The sequence below is a fragment of the Equus quagga genome, unplaced genomic scaffold (assembly GCF_021613505.1).
Source record: "Equus quagga isolate Etosha38 unplaced genomic scaffold, UCLA_HA_Equagga_1.0 73442_RagTag, whole genome shotgun sequence".
Taxonomy (NCBI): Eukaryota; Metazoa; Chordata; class Mammalia; order Perissodactyla; family Equidae; genus Equus; species Equus quagga.
The window spans coordinates 1694203-1711592 of NW_025802777.1; the positions used below are offsets into that span (position 1 = coordinate 1694203).

Genomic DNA, 17390 nt, shown 5'->3' on the forward strand with positions numbered 1-17390 from the left:
CAGGCAGAAGCCACACAAGAAACTTCTTGGAAGTTTCCTGAAAGGGAAGGGGTGGGGGAAGGCCCAGGTGTGGTGGGAGACCACTGGGCTACACTGCGGCCTCCCCACTTCCGAGGAGGACAGGCAGGTAACTGAGTACCTCCGTGCTTCAGTTTCCTCCTCTACACAATGTGGAGTGGACGGACAGAGGGCTGGAAGATGACTTTTTATGTTATCTCTTGGTCCCATCTCATACTCCCAGCCCACCCTGCACTCCTTCTACCTGAAACCCCTTTGGCCCAGGTACATGCAGACCCGTCCCCCCACTCCCTCACAGCTGGATACGATGCCACCTGTCTAGGGAAGGCTCCCGAGCCCAGGCCTGGGGCAGCTCACCCTCCCTCGGCAGGCTCTGTCTTCCTGGCATTCACAGCAGGTGTTCTGTCTGTGCCCTGACCCCATCCCCTGGAACGTGAGTTCCACAGGAGCAGGGGAGACATTGTGAATGATGCTCGTGGTGTGGCCGAACCTGGGGCAGTGCCTGCAACACTGAATGCTGGCAAAGAGTTGGTGAATGAGTCCCTTTCAAATTTGATTGAAAAGCTTAAAATAAGCTTAGCTTGCTAGCCAAAGAAGTCTAACACGGGCAAACTCAAATTTTACTGTAGAACCACGAGGCCCAATTTTGTTGAGACCCTGGATGTCACCCAGGCAGCGGCTGTGACTTTCGACTCCGCGGCATCCGTGCCTGACTCACCAGAGGCTTGTTCTTCTCCATTAAGACGTGCTTCTGCAGCCTGAGTCTGTGCATGCCATTCTCATAGCCCTTCGAATGCTGGAGAAATATTTTAATTAGAGCCATTACTCAATCAACAGCCAGAAATTACACCTAATTCATCGTAGCAAGGGTACTGACTATTCTCACCAAAGGGAAATGAAACAAAGTGCTCATCAGCTTAATGTCAAGGCTCAGACCCTCAGACAACACAAGGTGAAAATACAACCCTTTCCGGGAGAATCATCCAAGACTGAGGTACAAAGAAACATGAAAACGCCAATTGAGGCAACTTAACTTTCCTTAAGGGCTTTGACATTTTTAACTGACTTTGAAAGGAAAGAGCCTTTAGAAGTAACACAGGCCAATGTTTTTCGCCAAGTGAGGGACAGAGGCCCTTCCTGCGGGCAGATCGATTCAGGAGGAGGAACACGTCCTTCAGCGGGAGAGCGCGGCTTGTGTGACAGCACGCAGCTCGCGCGCTGGGGCTCCGGGGTGTGTGTGTAACGGTCATGTGTTCATTTCTCTTGGGCGTGCACCCAGGAGTGGAATTGCTGGGTCATACGGTAACTCCATGCTCGACCTTCTGAGGAACTGCGTTTCCCAAAGTGGCTGCACCATCTCACATCCCCAGCGGCGTAGGAGGGGTCCGATTTGCGATTGTCTGTCTTTTTGGCAGAGTCATCTTAGTGGGTATGAAGCGGTATCTCACTGTGGTTTTGATTCCATTTCCCTGATGGCTAATGATACTCAACGGCTTTTCCTGGGCTTATTGGGCATTTGTATGTCTTCTTTGGAGAAATGTCTCTTCAGAACCTTTGCCCATTTTAAAACTGGGTTGTGTTTTTATTACTCAGTTCTAAGTGTTCTTTATACCGGTGTCCCTCAGCATCCACACGGGATTGGTTCCAGGACCCCCACGGACACCCAAATCCGTGGATGTTCAAGTTCCTCATATAAAATGACGTAGTATTTGCATATAACCTACGCATATCCTCCCGCATCACCGAATACAATGTTAATGCGGTGTTAATAGTGTTATACTGTATTGTTTAGGGAATAATGAAAGGGAAAGAAGTCTGTGCACGTTCAGTACAGATGCAGCCATCACAGGCCTTTGATCTGCAGTTGGCTGAATCTGTGGATGTGGAACATGTGACTATGGAGGGCCGACTGTATATTCTAGTTACAAGTCTCTTATCAGATGTATGATTTGCAAATATTCTCTCCCATTCTGTGGTCTTTTCACTTTCTTGATGGTGTCCTTTGAAGCATAAATGTTTTCAGTTCAGATGAAGTCCAATTCATCTATTTTTTCTTCCATCCCTTGTGCTTTAGGCATCATATCTGAGAAGGCTCTGCCTAATCTAGGGTCTTGAAGATTTGCTCCTATATATTCTTCTAAGAGTTTTACAGTTTTAGCTCTTACACTTAGGTCTTCGATTCATTTTAATTTTGTGTATGGTATGAGGAAGGGTTCCAAATTCATTCTTTGCATGTAAGTATCCAGCTGTCCCAGCACCACATGTTGAAAAGATTATCAGTTCCCCAGTGAATGGTCTTGGCACCCTTGTTGGAAATCAACTGAGCATTAAGGGTGAGGGTTTGTTTCTGGCCTGCCAGTTCTAGCCCACTGCCCTGTGCGTCTGCCCTTGGTACCACACGGTCTCAACTACTGTAGTTTTACATTAAGTTCTGAAACTGGGAAGTGTGAGTCCTCCAACTTTATTTTTTTTCATGGTTGTTTTGGCAATTCTGGATCCCTTGAATTTCCATATTAATTAAAGAATCAGCCTGTCAATTTGTGCCGAGAAGCCAGCTGGGGTTTTAATACCAATTACGCCGACTCTGCAGACAATTTAGGGGGAGTATTGCTATCGTAATGATACTAAGTCTTCCCATCAGTGAACATGAGATGTCTTTCCATTTATTTAGGTCTTCTTTAATTTCTTTTGACAATGTTTTATAGTTTTCAATATATGTCTTGCACTTCTTTGGTTAAATTTGTTCCTAAATATTTTATTATTTTGATGCTATTGTAAATGAAATAGTCTTAATTTCATTTTCAGATTGTTCATGGCTAATGTATAGAGAGACTATTGATTTCTGTATGACCTTGTATCCTGCAACCTTGCTAACTTGTTACTTAGCTCTAGCAGTTTTTGGTGGGTTCCTTGAGATTTTCTATATGCAAGCTCATGTCACCTGCAAATGGAGGTGCTTTTACTTCTTGTCCAGTCTGCCTGCCTTTCATTTCGTTGACTTCTTGCCCAATCTGCATGCCGGAACGCTCTGGCTGGGGCCTCCCACGCAACGCTGAATAGAAATGGCAACAGCATGCATCCTTGTCTTCTTCCCGATCTTGAGGGAAAGCATCCAGTCTTTCACCACTGAGTGTGAGGTCAGTGGTGGGTGTGAACAGACGCCCTTGATCTGACGGAGGAAGTCCCCTTTACTCCCAGTTTGTTGAATGTTTTATCACGAAGGGCTGCTAGATTTTGTCAACCGCTTTTTCTGCTTCTATTGAGATGATCACATGCTTCTGGTCCCGTATTCTATTTATATGGAGCATTGCATTAATTGATTTTCAGATATTAAACCAACTGCATATCACTGGGATAAATCTCATTTGACCATGGTGTATGATCCTTTTTATATGTTGCGGGATTACGTTTACTAGCATCTTGTTGAGCTTTGCATCTACATTCATACGAGATATTGATCTATAGTTTTCTTTGCTTGCGATGTCTTTGCCTTGTTATCAGGATAATACCTCACAGAAGGGGTGGGAAGTGTTTTCTTTTATTTCTTGAAAGAGTTTGTGAATAATTAGTATTACTTCTTTAAATGTCTGGTAGAATTCACCAATGAAGCCATCTGATCCTGGGCTTTTCTTTGTAATAAATTTTTTAAACTAATAATTCAGTTTCTTTCCTAGTTAGAGGTCTATTCAGATTTTTTATCTCTTGGGTCAGTTTTGCTCGTTTATGTCTTTCTAGAAATTTTCCCATTTATTCTAAGTTATCTAATTTGTTAGCACACAGCTATTCATAGTCGCCTTTATAACTCTTATTCCTGTAGAGTTGGTACTACTGTCCCTTCTCTCATTCCGGATTTTGGTAATTTGAATCTTCTGTCTTTTTTCTTGGTCAGTCTAAAGGCCTGTCAATCTAGTTGATTTTTTCAAAGAACCAACTTTTGGTTTAATTGCTATCTCTATTGTTTTTCTATTCTTTACCATTGTTTTTAGGTGTCATAATGGTATAGTAGTTATATATATATATATATTTTAAAAAAAGGGTCCTTATCTTTTAGAAACATATACTGAAGTAGTCAGAGACAAAATAACATGGCGGTATTTGCTTACAAAATTCATCCTGAGGAGGTGGGGGAAGAAGCATCGGAAGTATTGCTGAAATAGACGGGCAGAGTGATGGGTGCATGGGGTCCATTATACTATTCTTTTTACCTTTTTATATGTTTTGAAATTTCCGTAACAAAAACTTTAAAATATCGGAAAAAATAAGAACGTGGCCCAGAGGACAGCACCTTCACATGGGAACATCCTGGAGCGTGGCTCTATGTAGCGCAAGCCACACTGAAGCGTCTCGCACACGCATTCTGCTCTGCCCAGAAGCTCCGTTTACAACAAAGCAAAGGTAGCAAGGGACAGTGGCAGGTGGGGAACTGGCCAAACTTGCCCTCAGCACCCCAGGGCTCTCGGGCCTCTTGAGAAGGCCCCGTGACAAGGGTTTTGCAGCATCCTACAGAAGGTAGATACAGTTCCTGTGGGAAAAAGAAGTTTGGGGGCTGTCTGCAGAAGCTGATGAAGTGTCTCCAGAAATCCGGCTGATCTCTCCGGCCGTGACCAACCCCTGAGAGGAGGAAAGAGGAAGAGGAGCCATCCCCCTGAGCCACCCGGCCCCACAGCATCCTGGGGCAGCCGGGCACCCCAGGAGCTCAGCGGGCTCAGGGAGGATTTGAATGACACAGCCGCCCACCCCGAATCATACACATGGTGCAGAAACAACCGCTTGTGCTCAGGCGTACTCTCCCGGACTCCTGAAAGCAGTACATGAGGAAGAGTCGCCCCCTCCTTAAAGTCCCTGTACACTCGGTTCCTAGTTCCCATCCCCAGAAGATGTTCCAGGGTGGAAGGTGAGGGCCCAAACTCTCCCCAGTTCCCGAGGTAGCTGGTGAAAGTCAGGGTGTCCCCACTCCACGTGAGGCTCGGCCAGTCCCTGACCTCTGGGTCCCCTCTGCTGGGAAGCCCTTAATCCGACCGCATTGAGCTTCCCATCCGAGTTTCTGTTGTGACTGTCATCATCAGCCCTTCCCTGAAACTGCCAGTATTTGGAGGGTGACTCATGTTCACACTTTGTTACCCACTGACACTGCACAGACGAGCCCAGGCTGGTGACAGTCATGAGACATCTGGCAGATGGCACACTGTCCTAGAGGACAAGAAGCAGAGAGCGAGTCCTTACCGCTGTCAAGGTGGAAGAGCAGGCGATGTCCCTCGGATCTGAAACACCAAACATGTGACAACGTGAACCCTGGGCCGGAGTTTTCACTAACACAAGAAATTAACCCAAACAAGACACCATCTGATACTGTTACTGAATTAGCAACAATTCAAGAAAAAAGACAACGTCCGAGGAGCATGGGGTGGGGTGAAGGCACAGCCCAACCATCCGGCCGAGGACCCACGCCCCCGCCCTCCTCAGGGCCCCGTGACTGTTAAGGCCTGTACTGAGGCGGGTGCAGCGAAGCCACCCTAACACTGCAATGCGGGAACACGAACACGGCTGTGCTCCGTGGAAAGCATTCCACACGTGACGAATAACAATGAGCAGAGCCCATGTACACCACGGTGACCGGCCACGACAGATACGTTTAAAGGATAAGCATCAGAAGGAAATACAAAAACACGAAGGTTTATCAGAGTAGTGGGGTCACGAATAACACCAGGGCTGAGTTGTAAAATGTATGGAGTTAATTAGAAATAAAAACTAGTGGGAACAAAGTATCTATCTTGATATAAAGCAAAATGCCTTTTATCTAAACCCAAGGAGGGAAGGACACGAGAAAAGCAACAAAACCAGAAGCTTTTTTCACCTTCCTACTTGAAAACTACACCAGTGACCTGTGACTGGGAGATGTGGGACCACAGCCAGACCTACAGACACGGGGAGCGGGGGAGGCAAATGCCACTTCTTCAGAAGCCAGAGGGCCGCCTTTTAAATGGCTTCATTTCTCTCTCTCCACCACCCAGAATCCTGGCCTTTTTATAACTTTGGGTTAAACAGTTTAACTGCCTGGAAACAAACTGAGCTAAGGGCTTTAAACTGCCCACAGCAGAGGTCCCTCCCTGGTGACGCAGAGGGTGACGCCTGTGGAGGGCCACACCGAGTTGAGCACACTTCTGCTGGCCTGGAGGCCCTCCCTGCCTGCCCTCTGCGGTGGGCAGGGGGAGCGCTGGGGGTCTGGACGGCCCACCTGAGATGTGTGGTCTCCACTCACTTGTATGATTTTCTGCAGCCACACTGGGATGCCCCAAGGCTCAGTCAGGAGGCCTCCTCTCCTCCTGGGATCTGGCCAGCCCCCCACGCTATGGCTTCTTCTCGGCTTTCACCTTGCAGGACATTAGCACACAGGACCTTGGTGGGGACATGCTGAGAGTGGCTTCATGAGAAGACCTGGAGGGGCCCACAAGCAGGTGCCCTGACCTTTGGGCCTCGCCCTAGGCAGAAAGGAGGAGCAGGAGAGAGCTGGGCCCTCAGCCGGTCACGAGAAGGGGCTCACCGGAAGCCTTCACTGCCACCCCCAGGGTCAGTGACTAGGGACGAGCAGGGTGCAGAAATAAACCACCACGATGCACATGGAATTTGTCTTTCCTATCTGCAAAGGGGCTTCTTCTCTGGGCACAGCATTTGCTCACCATTACTTACAGCTGACTGTCAGCATTCACGCACTCGTGCCCGCCCCGTCACAAGGGGAAAGAACACGCTATCGACTCTTCTCGTCAGGATGGGTCCATTGGTCTTATTTTTGTTCTGCTAAGGAGGACAGAGAGCAGCCCCCTTTGGATCGACAAGCCTTGTGTCTAGGGTGGACTGGGGCTGACAGGTGGCCTCTGGCCCATGGAACTTGCTCCTGTCAGGTCACAGAGGCCTCGTTTACAAGGGCCCGCGCCGGCCCTGAGTGAGGAGGAGGAGAAAGGGGTTCAGAGCCTGCATACCAGGTTCCCCTTGCCCACAGAGACACTCAGGGACACAGGGCCCTGGTGCCTGAGGTCCCCTCACTGGAGGGCTACGGAAATGCCTCCTCCAATGACGCCAGCCGGAGGAGCTGCTGCAAAACGGACATCTCAGAGGCACAGCACAGCAGCGAGTGCAGGGGAGTCCTTCTCAAAGCTGTGGGCACAGAGGGGCCCCTCCAGACCTTGGCCCCAGAGAGACAGGGGTGAATGGAGCCGGGCTCCCCAGACAGTGGAGCAGGTCTGAGTAGACAGGCCCACCTGGGGATCAGGGGCTGTACTGTGGTGATGGGGTCCCCCTGCCAAGAGGTACAGAGCAGATGGGGGAAGTCTGGCCTGCGTGCCAGAGTGAGGGGGCCCTGGTGACCTGCTCTTGGTTCCTTGGTGGGTGGGGGTGCTCATCAGGGCCTCTAAGTTCCCAGGCGGGGTGGAGAAGGACCTGGATGCAGGCTCGCACAGGTGCTCGGACGGCACAGGGGAAGGAGGGCCGGGAGGGAACGCAGGAGTGGTGGAGGACTGGAGCATCCGCAGCGAAGATGCGAGTGTGGGCTGCGGGCAGGGACAGAGCGGGTCCCATTAGCCTTGATAATCACCCACTTAATCAGGAGGAAACAGGGAGGGAAAGCCTCAGATGACAGAATGATGTGGCTGAGAAGACACGATACATGGTATTTCTCAGATGCTTTTTAAAGAAAAGAGTTCCCCCAGTCCCCACGAATAATCTTTATCTCCCAGAGTTCCAGGGACCCAGGTTTGAGAAACACTGACTTAGGAGCCCAAACTCCTATTGTACAAAAATATCTTTCACATGCATATCATCTCTGTAAGAGAAGACAACATTTATAATTAACAAGTTTGTTTTTTTTTAAGATTATCATCTAAATGAAACAAAAATTTTTAATTGAATCCACAAGAACACATCCCAAGGACCTAAGGGGTCCATGGCCAAAGTCTGAGAAAGCCTGAATAGGTGAGCTGGCACTCAGCACACCTCAAGGTCACCACTCTCTGTGTGACCTTGGGCAGGTGAGTGAGCACCCCGAGACTCAGGCCTTCCTTGGAAATCCATGAAACAGCATGTGTCCCGAGCCTGGCATGGCGCCTGGGACAGGAGGCATTCAGTATTTGGCAGCCACCCCCAACCCCTGATGAAATGTCCTGATAATGACACGGGAAGAAGGAGAGCCACAGAGTGTGAGCTCCCTAAATGCTAGGAGAGTCTGAAAGAAGCCTTAATCCCAATGTAAACACCGTCGCTCACTGATGGGGCTCAGGTATGAGGAATGCCCTGTTAGGTGATTTCTTGTGCTGCGAACATGAGAGAGCTTGCTTACACAAACCTGGATTATGGTGCAGCCTGCTACATGCCTGGGCTCTGGGGTGCTAACCTCACGGGACCACCATATTATACGTGGTTCCTCGTCGATAAATGTCATGCGGCACGTGACTGTAACAAAGTCAACCTCAGATTTTAATGCGAGAGGGTAGACGCGACCTCAGAGGCATAGCCGATGCCCAGTGGGAGAACACAGTGAAGGACAGGCTCAAAAGGAAGACATTCAGTGGGAAAGTGGAGAAACACCAGGCCCAGAAGGTTTCTGCAGGCTGTGAGCCAGGCCCTGGGGACCAGCCTGAGCAGAAGCTGGGAGGGGAGAGAGGGAGCAGCCAGGGGGCATTTGACAAGGACGGCCAACCTGAGCGGAGCAGAGGGAGAACCAGCGTCAGGTGACTGGGCGAGATATGCTGGGATGCCCCAGGGCTCTGCTGGGAGACGAGAGTGCACTGAGGATCCACAAAGAATGCAGGTGTTGGGTGGGCAGGGGAGGAGCAGTGAGAAGAAGTTTTTGGTGGTACCGGTAAGAATAGGACAGGGAGCTACCTTGAGGGTCTTGTATAACAACCGTACACTTACCAGTAATGGCTACAGGCTAAGACCATAGGTAAGAAACCCCCCACCAACCAGAGGAACTTGATGAGTGGAGACAGAACACGATGGCCTCTGTGGCCGAGCCTTCAGTCCCACAGCACCCGCTGCCTGCTTGCGGTGCCTTGAGACTCCCTGTCAGCGCCAGCTTGCCACTCTTCCCTCCCAGAGCCAAGGGGCAGCTGAGAGCAGGGGGCAGACACAGGCCGGAATGCGCTCATCTGTCCTCCACATCAGGGTCAGTAAGATCTCCCAGGAAAACCTTACAGGCGGGGTCCCCCGGCCTCAGAGCCTGGCGGGCTTCGAGGAAGCTGCAGTTCTGTCTCAGAGTGGACCCGGGAGGGGAGCAACAGCGCTCCAAGGTCACCACACCTCAGGAGGGGGAAGCCGCAGGTCAGCCCACGGAATAGGAGGGAGGCACTGACAATAGGTGATGGGCAGTGATGGGAAGGCAGCTCCAGAGAACCCTCTGTGCAGACCCTCTCAGCTCGGCCCCACTCCACAGAAGCCACTGAACGCTGGCTCGGTGGGAAGGAGGCTCTCATCTTATTAGGGAAGACCAAACCACAGCTTCCTCATTCTTGGAAATCCTGCCCTGGAGGAGACAAGGCCCCGCAGGATGACAGCTGAGCAGGGGTGGTGCTAGGACCCCCGCCAGGCCAGCAGAGGGGCTCACGCCTCCTGCCGCAAAGAAAATAAGAGCCACCGTGGACTCCAGACCTCCCAGGGCCCCGGCACTAGTGAGGAGGAAGAGCCTGTTCCCCAGGTGACTGACGCGGAAGGAACACCTGGAGGGCAGGTGCTGGGGAGCCAGCCTGGAGGAGAACAGGTGATGAGAAGGGCCTTTCCCAGAACCCTGGTGACACTCAAGCTACAGTTGGATGCCACAGGTTGGCATGTTGGTGAGGGAGTCAAAATACCACTCATCTGCTTAACAACTCACTCACACTGGCCATTTTGAGACGCTGCTAAAAGCTGAGAAAATGGTGAAACTGGGAGGTGAGCCTCAGCCCGTTCTGCTCCCCTGGGGGGCCTGCCTCAAGTCCTTGTCTGAACGCTGGCAGACAAGGCTGGCCTGGAGCCTCAGAGCTGCTTGGCTAGGGGGTGGTTATCTTAGAATTTAAAAGGCTAGCTTTAGCAACAAGAAAAAGAAGTGAGAAACTCAACAGAACACGCCTCACCTTCCTGGATGATGAAGCCGGCAGCTTGGAACGCCCAGGGGAAGCTAAAGTCACCGCCCAGCACAGGTGGAGTCATTTGACCTGGAGCACCCCCACCTGGGGCTCAACAGTGGGGAGCTGCCTAGTACCACACGATCCTACTTTGCTTTCAGTCTAATTAAAGAAGTAAATGCCAACTGTCCCTCATCAGAATAGCTCGTGGGATTAGAACACCCCCACATTCAACAGCGAAGGCAGCACAGCCTCTGCACCATTGGTGTCATAGTTAAGAAGCCTTGTCCCGCAGGATCTCTATTTTAAAAATCAAGCTCAAACTCAATTAAATAAAAAGTTTGATATGGAGTCTGGAATGGAACAAAGAATCTGATTTTCTGGGGGAACACTTCTCACCTAATTAGGATCTACAGTCTAAAGTCACACTATGCTTTATGACATGACCAGAAAGCAAACCATGGCTAACCAGAAAGCAAACAAGCAGGCGGGGCCTCCCGGGTGTGGCCACAGGACTGGGCGAGCAGGGGTGCAATGCGGGCAGGTGCTCCAGCCCTGGAGGTGAGCAACGTGCAGGCCTGAGGAAGCTGAGAGACCCCCAAGCACGGGGAAAACCACACACACCTGCCGGGAGGGGAGGCTGCGGCGCAGGGGGACAGGGTAGAAAGCAGTTCAACAAAGGTTGCCCCAGAAATCAGGAAACAGCCGAAAACCCAGCAAGACCAGGAGAGGGATGGCTAATTGGGGAAGTCTCTACCTGAGAAAGGCAGTCCACTGGCAAGGGGAGGGCCAGCATGACCACATGCCTGCATAGGACTAAGCAACAGCCGCTCTCCTAAGAATGCGCCCCAAAGCCCCTGGGGTGGGTCAGCTCCAAGACCGCGGGTACTTACGTTCGATGAGAAAGAGAAAGCACACTATCCCCATGGCTGCCACGATGGCCCCAGGCACGATGAAGGACAGGCCCCAGCACGTGGACACCCAGTAGCCAGCAATCAAGGACCCCAAAATGTTGCCCACGGACGTGTGGGAATTCCAGACCCCCATGATCAAACCTCGCCTGCAACACAACAAACAAAAGACGGCAAATGACGTCGAGAAGCTCAAACGAGTCACTTGCATAGGACACGCTGCCTGCAACGCGAGAGCTCGTGTAGAAATAAACAAACAGGCAGTGAAGACACTCCTGCCAGCCACAGGACTAGAGGTGTTCACAGGAGAGTCCTGCTTTTACTTAGCCTCAGGCTGTGTAAGTGCACATCTCTCTCAGAGCTCATTTATTCTATGATTAAACAGAGGAAAGAGACCTTTTCCTGAAATTCTTGGCAGGCCCCAAACTTAAACTTGTGCCTCGGCAATCTCAGCACAGTCGTGGGCTGCAATACCCGTAACAGAAGCTCCTGCTGACCAGCCCGGATGGAGGGAGCAGGGCATCGGCGGAAGGCCCCAGGCGGCAGCTTCCCCATCTTGGTTAGTGTCTGCCACACTTCTCAGCCCTGGGCCTGGCCGCACTGTGCTGCGTGTCACACAGACGTTACAGCCAGATCACCAGAGGTGGAGGCAGCTCTGCTATTGGAAGTGGGTGACCCCGTTAGGACTTGTCACACTTCCATGCACCTTAGAGTCTTGTGAAAGTGTAGCCCTTGCTTCCAAAGACCTGGGGGGGCCCTGAACTCTGCATTGCTCCCAGGTGCCCAGGAGGCCAGGCAAAGCCAACGCTGCTGGTCAGCTGTGCAGACTGACACAGCCTCAACCCGGCCCACCACAGCGAGGGCATCTCCTGGCACACGGCCCCACCTGAATTTCAGAGCCTCAAGTCCCAGAGGTTTCAACCGTCTTGTTTCATAGAGTAGACTAGTTAAAGTGTTTTCTTTTTTCCTGCAATAAATCTAAAGAAAAACTAAAAATAAAGTGGTCTGAGTTTCGGCAGAATCTTTTAAAAAGTAAAAGCTGCTGGAAACACAGCTGCCTGTTCTCACCTTCCTTTTCCAAACCAGTTGCTGAGGCAAGTGACGACGCTGGGCCAGCCGGTGGTCTGCACCAGTCCGTTGACGATCTGAGACGGAGGGCGAGAGAGAAGACTCGCTGCAGGGGGAGCACGGTCCAGGGCCGCCTGCCGCCAGGCTCGCGGGAGCGGCCTCTTCTCTGTTCTTCAGAAGTTTGGGAGCCCAGCTGGGACTCTCAGAAGGGGAAGAGGGCAGAACCCTAGTCGATGTGAGCCTCAGCAGCCGAAGGTGTGTTTTAAACAATTTACATACATATATTTATCACAAAAGTAATACATGTCTATTGAATAAATTTTAGAATAAGCAGAGAAAAGAAGGAAAAGAAAATCTCTTGCTAGGAGATTAACTACTGTTAACAGCTTGGGGCCAAGCTTTCTAATCTCTCTCTCTCTTTTTTTTTTTTTTTTGCTGAGGAAGATTCCCCCTGAGCTACCATCTGTGCCAGTCTTCCTCTATCTCGTGTGTGGGTCACTGCCTCAGCATGGCCACCAACAAGTCGTGTCGTTCCACATCCAGGCACTGAAGCTGGGCTGCCAAAGCAGAGTGTGCCAAACTTAACTGCTAGGCCATGGGGCCAGCCCCTGCAGTCTCCCTCTATTCTAAAACTTTTTAGGAAAAAATTTTCTTCTTTTTACAGAACAGTGACTGTACCATAAATATAGCTTATGAGTGGCCTGTTTTCACATCTTGTATCATGGAGAAGGTACTGTTGTTAACGATCCTCTGCAATGAGCATGCCCTCGACCTAGCGCCTGGAGAAAGTATCTGTCCGCTTTTCAAGAGCGCCCTGAGCCGACGTGTTAAAAAGGGATTTAGGAAGGGGAAGTGGGTCTGCTTTAGTCTCGGGAGCACCAGGGGCAACTTTATGAGACGACATGAAACAAGGTCCAGCCTAGTGCCTCCTACGACCCCCACTGGGGCTGAGCAGCTCTCCAGGGGAGTGTCTGGGAGCCGCTGGTCTAGCCCTGGGCCAGCCAGCTTGGCCTTCTCTCCAGGAACGTGCAGGGACTCTGGGAAATTGATTTTTCCTTCCTTCTAATAGTCTATGTTACTACAAAGTGAATCACTTTTGTAATTAAAACAGCCAAACTTTTTCAAGTCCCATGGCAAAATTTTTAAAAGCGAATCACACTCAAGTTGCTTTAATGATTTTATAACACCCTCCTCGGCTATTTGGAGAGCCTCAGAAGCTGAGCACCATTATTTTAAGTCATTTTCCTTTTCCAGTCAACATCTGTCCACAAGGCTGTTGAGGGGCAGAGCCAAGAGTTCAGGACAGTGGGCCCAGCTGGAGGGCAAACCCGCCCAGCCTCTCGGCCTCCACTCCCTTCGAGCACCAGCACGCCCTCTCCTCTCCTCCCTGCCGACTGGCCCCATCCCCACCCTGCAGCTGACGACTCCAAAGTCCTCCCTTCCTCCTGCCCTCACTACATCCCAACCCTCCTGCTCCAGAGTGGTCAAATCTGTCACAGGACAGAACATCTCAAGCTCATCAAAATAAGCGGGCGGGGGCGGGGGGGGGGGGGGGGGGACAAAAACTGAGGGCGGGACGACTCGTGAGGGCTTTGAGCTTCGGCCCCCCTGCTGGATAGGGACAGGATTCTTTAAAAGGCAGCTCTGGAATCTAAGGACAACTTCACGGCTGCCGGAAGTTCAGAGCCAAAGAGAGAAGAGGGCCTTTATATGCCAGTGCTGACCCTGACGTCAGACAAGACACAGTTCCGCCCCACTTCCATCATCTGCTGTCTTCTCTCTCTCGGCAGAGCTGGGGACCTGTGACAAACACCATGTCCAGCTCATTGTGGACACCCCATCCATGGTGAGCAAGGACCCAGACCTTACCTGAGTTACGACGTAGAATCCAAAGCTGTGGATGTTGTAGAAATACCCCAGTCCAAACAGGGCAGTAAAGGCGCCACTGGCCAGCATCCCGAAGGTTAGGTAATACCTAATAGGCAGGCGCTCCCCTATTATGCCACTGGGAAAACAGAAAGACAAATGTGAGAAAACAAACACACCCATAATGTAATGACCAGCAATTTCTTTCCGGATGTTTCCACACTGTTCTCTGAGCTTTTAGAACTCTAAAGCACTATAATTTCCAGGAAGATTTTATCACAACTGTTTCCCAATAGAGTATTGATTAACTAGAAATTGGCAACTGACGACAGCTTTTAAGACTTTTCATTTCTAGTAAAAGCACTAACTGTCAAATAATAAATTTCGAATTATGACTTACATATGATGGCTGCCCACTAAAAAAACAAAAACTTGTCCTGCTAGTTAATCTTGCTTTTATATAAGCAATATTCAGTAAATGTATACAGTATTTTAAAATTTCAACCATTCAACTATAGACAAACGTCACGAAAAGGGACCACTTGTGCCCTTGAGTAAGTCTGTTGGCCTTCGAGCTGTCCTTAAGTCACCCGCGTTAAGGCTCTGGGCTGGACGGGCTCTGCCGACCACCCCCGCCTGCCACAGGCACTGCGATCTGGTTTAAAGAGAGCTTTTCTTTAGGGGAAGGTCTGAAAGCTGGAGGAAGAGCCCCTACGCCCCTCCTGAACGCAACGTGACTCAATAAAGAGCTGACCTCTTTGGAGAGCTTCCTCCCAGAGCTGGCTGGGGCTCAAGGAGACAAACGTGGGTTAGTGCCTGGTAGGCGGTGGGGCCTCAACGAAGCAGCGCCGGGGCGCCGGTGAGGATGAAACGTCCCCAGTTTCACGCTGGGGCACGTATCTGACAGGCTTCCACCACAGTCCAAGCACACGACCTACAGCCACAGGAAACAGACTCTCTACTGCCTGACAGGAAATGTCACTACGGAGCAACTTAACACTGTGACTTACTAGGCAAATAAACAACTGCAGAACAATCACAAATGATTGCAAGCCTTGTGGGTCAAAACTCTGTGGGTCTCATTTTCTCCCGCATGATCTTTCTAGGAGTCAGATAAATATGAAAGGGGATGAAGAACGACACCTGCCTGCCGGGGAGCAGTCCTCTGGGAACCATCGCCAAAATACCGGTCTTTCAATACACCAGAGAGCTCTTCCTTCTGGATTTACCAGACAAGAAAGATCTATCTAGTATCACACAAATGACCTTTTAAAATACGAAAGCAGAGGAAGTAATTTAAAATTATAAACAACATTCAGGTGAAGTTTTAAGCTGAGTAGAAACTGATCACATACAAATTCAAGAGCATTCCAGAGCAAAACGAGTTAACCACTTCAACCTGCTGACTTCAAAGACGAGGAAACACATCCCAGAGGGATGCCCAAGGTCACAGAACACACGGCAGAGTCAGACGGGCCTCCTGAGAGCTGGGGCTACCAGCCAGGGCTTTGAAATGTTCTCCTGTGCATGTCTTGCTTGCTATATGACGTTGGGTCCAAGTTTCATCTCTACTGAAAAGTTTTTAAAGAAAAGGCCTAACGGAATGGATGCCATCCCACATTATGTCAGACTCACACAGGTACTAAAGGCCACCCCACGCCTGCTTGAACCTGCCAGGAATGACCTGGGCTAATGAAGGTGCCCACCATACTGACTTATCTCATTTACTACACAAGCCATTTCACTAGCCATATGCCATGATGTCACCAGAAGGCCAGGCAAGGCAGCAGTGTACACCCTTGCTAAGTCATGAGTATACTGTGGGTTTCACACTAGAATTGTGTAATAACCCTCATTGGCAAGTTGCATGAAAAGTTATCTCTGCCAACAAATAAGCAACAATAAAATCACTTTATTTAAACCAGGTTTCTTAACATCTTGAGCCGGGTAATGCTTTGTGGTGAGGGGCTGTCCTGTGTGCTGCAGCATACTTAGCAGCATCCCTGGCCTCTGCCCACCAGATGCCAGGAGCACCTCCTTCTCCAACTGTGACAACCAAAGATGTCTCCAGACATTGCTGAATGTTTCCTAGGTAACAGAAAGCACTCCCAGCTGAGAACCATGTTTAAATACTGTTTCCTAGTAACTGAGAAAAACACATTTCAACCTTTGGGTCTTCTTACACTATAGATCATTGGTGTGCAGTAAGACTGCAGTCTTTAGAACTCGGGTGCCCCAGGCCCCGAGAAGCCCAGGCTCACACCGCACTTCCCTTCAGTGGGGCTTGTGTTCTGCGGTGTACCACACGCTTCAGGCTTCGTATCGGCTATTATTCTCTCATTCATTCGGACAAGTTCCGCAGCACAACACAAGTAGGCAAATAGAGTAAAGCGGGAGCCATCCACTCCATCAGCAGAAGCTGCCTGACTGGGCACCAGCCACCCAGAAGGGCCCTGAGCCAGGGGGGCCCAGGTCCTGAAGATGCCACACTCTGCGTGGTCTCAGGGAAGAAGCTAACATTTTCAGGGATCCCGGAGAGTCTCAAAGCTCTAAGGATCTCTGTCTCTGAAGAAAAGCCTCTTGGGCTAAAGGACTTAGTCCCTGTAACGTTTTTAAACCTGGCTGGACTGCCACAATGCCAGTTTTAATTAGGCAGCCGCATGTCCTGTTACCCACAGAACACCCTCCACCTCCTGAGGTCAGCTCAGGAGGGGTCACAACCTCCTGTAGCAATGCTGGGAACCCACCGTGTCAGGCTCTGTTCTGAGCGTTCCACGTGAGTCTCTCCTTTACTCCTCCTTGCAATCCTACAAGGTAAGAACTATTTCCTCCATTTTGCAAAGGGGACACTGAGACCCAAAGAGGGATCGTATCTTGCTCAAAGCCACACAAGCAAGTGGTAGAGCCAGGATTCAAATCCCAGGAGGGTTTTTCTGGAGTCCACATCCCCAGTGGCCACACCACACAGCCTCTGTGCACCCAGGAGAGGTGCGTTGTTTGGGCTGAGCCGGGCATCCAGGTGGGCTTGCCCACATATACTGTGTAAACTGCTCTGACACTAGGCAGAATTAGTGATCTGGGATGTGAACACAGATGGCGGCCCCTGAAACCAGAGGAGAGGATGCGCTCTGCTGAGCATCACAGGGAGCTGCCAGTACCCTGTTCCTAAGTGACCACATCCCAGCAGGGTCATGGTGTGTCCTCAACATCAGGGCCATGAGGCCATCCACAACAGTCTGCCCTGATCAGCAAAGCTCCCAGGATGTCTAAATGTGCTGCATCACGGTCACACGCTGACCGACACAGCACCACACACATGCTGGCTTTCTCTTTATCCTCGTCTCTGAGAAGAGACTGGAAGGTAAGCGGCCTGCAGGTGGGCTGGTCTCACGCACTCCTGTGTCCTGCAGCACACTGGACACGCTCTGCACCGAGC

General features: G+C 50.5%; 1 protein-coding gene across 13 annotated transcripts in view; it reads right to left on the reverse strand.

Moving 5' to 3' along the window:
* SLC37A1 (solute carrier family 37 member 1) overlaps nt 1-17390 on the reverse strand; it is a 78774-nt gene that overhangs the window by 26159 nt on the left and 35225 nt on the right. For 10 of the 13 annotated variants that reach the window (XM_046651597.1, XM_046651594.1, XM_046651593.1 and 7 more), the window contains 5 exons: nt 13958-14093; nt 12089-12165; nt 11003-11169; nt 5242-5279; nt 737-814 (listed from right to left, as the gene is read on the reverse strand). In XM_046651597.1, the coding sequence (XP_046507553.1) occupies nt 737-814; nt 5242-5279; nt 11003-11169; nt 12089-12165; nt 13958-14093 (496 nt within the window). The remainder of the gene's footprint in view (nt 1-736; nt 815-5241; nt 5280-11002; nt 11170-12088; nt 12166-13957; nt 14094-17390) is intronic. The other 3 variants (XM_046651599.1, XM_046651596.1, XM_046651595.1) reach the window with 2 other exon arrangements.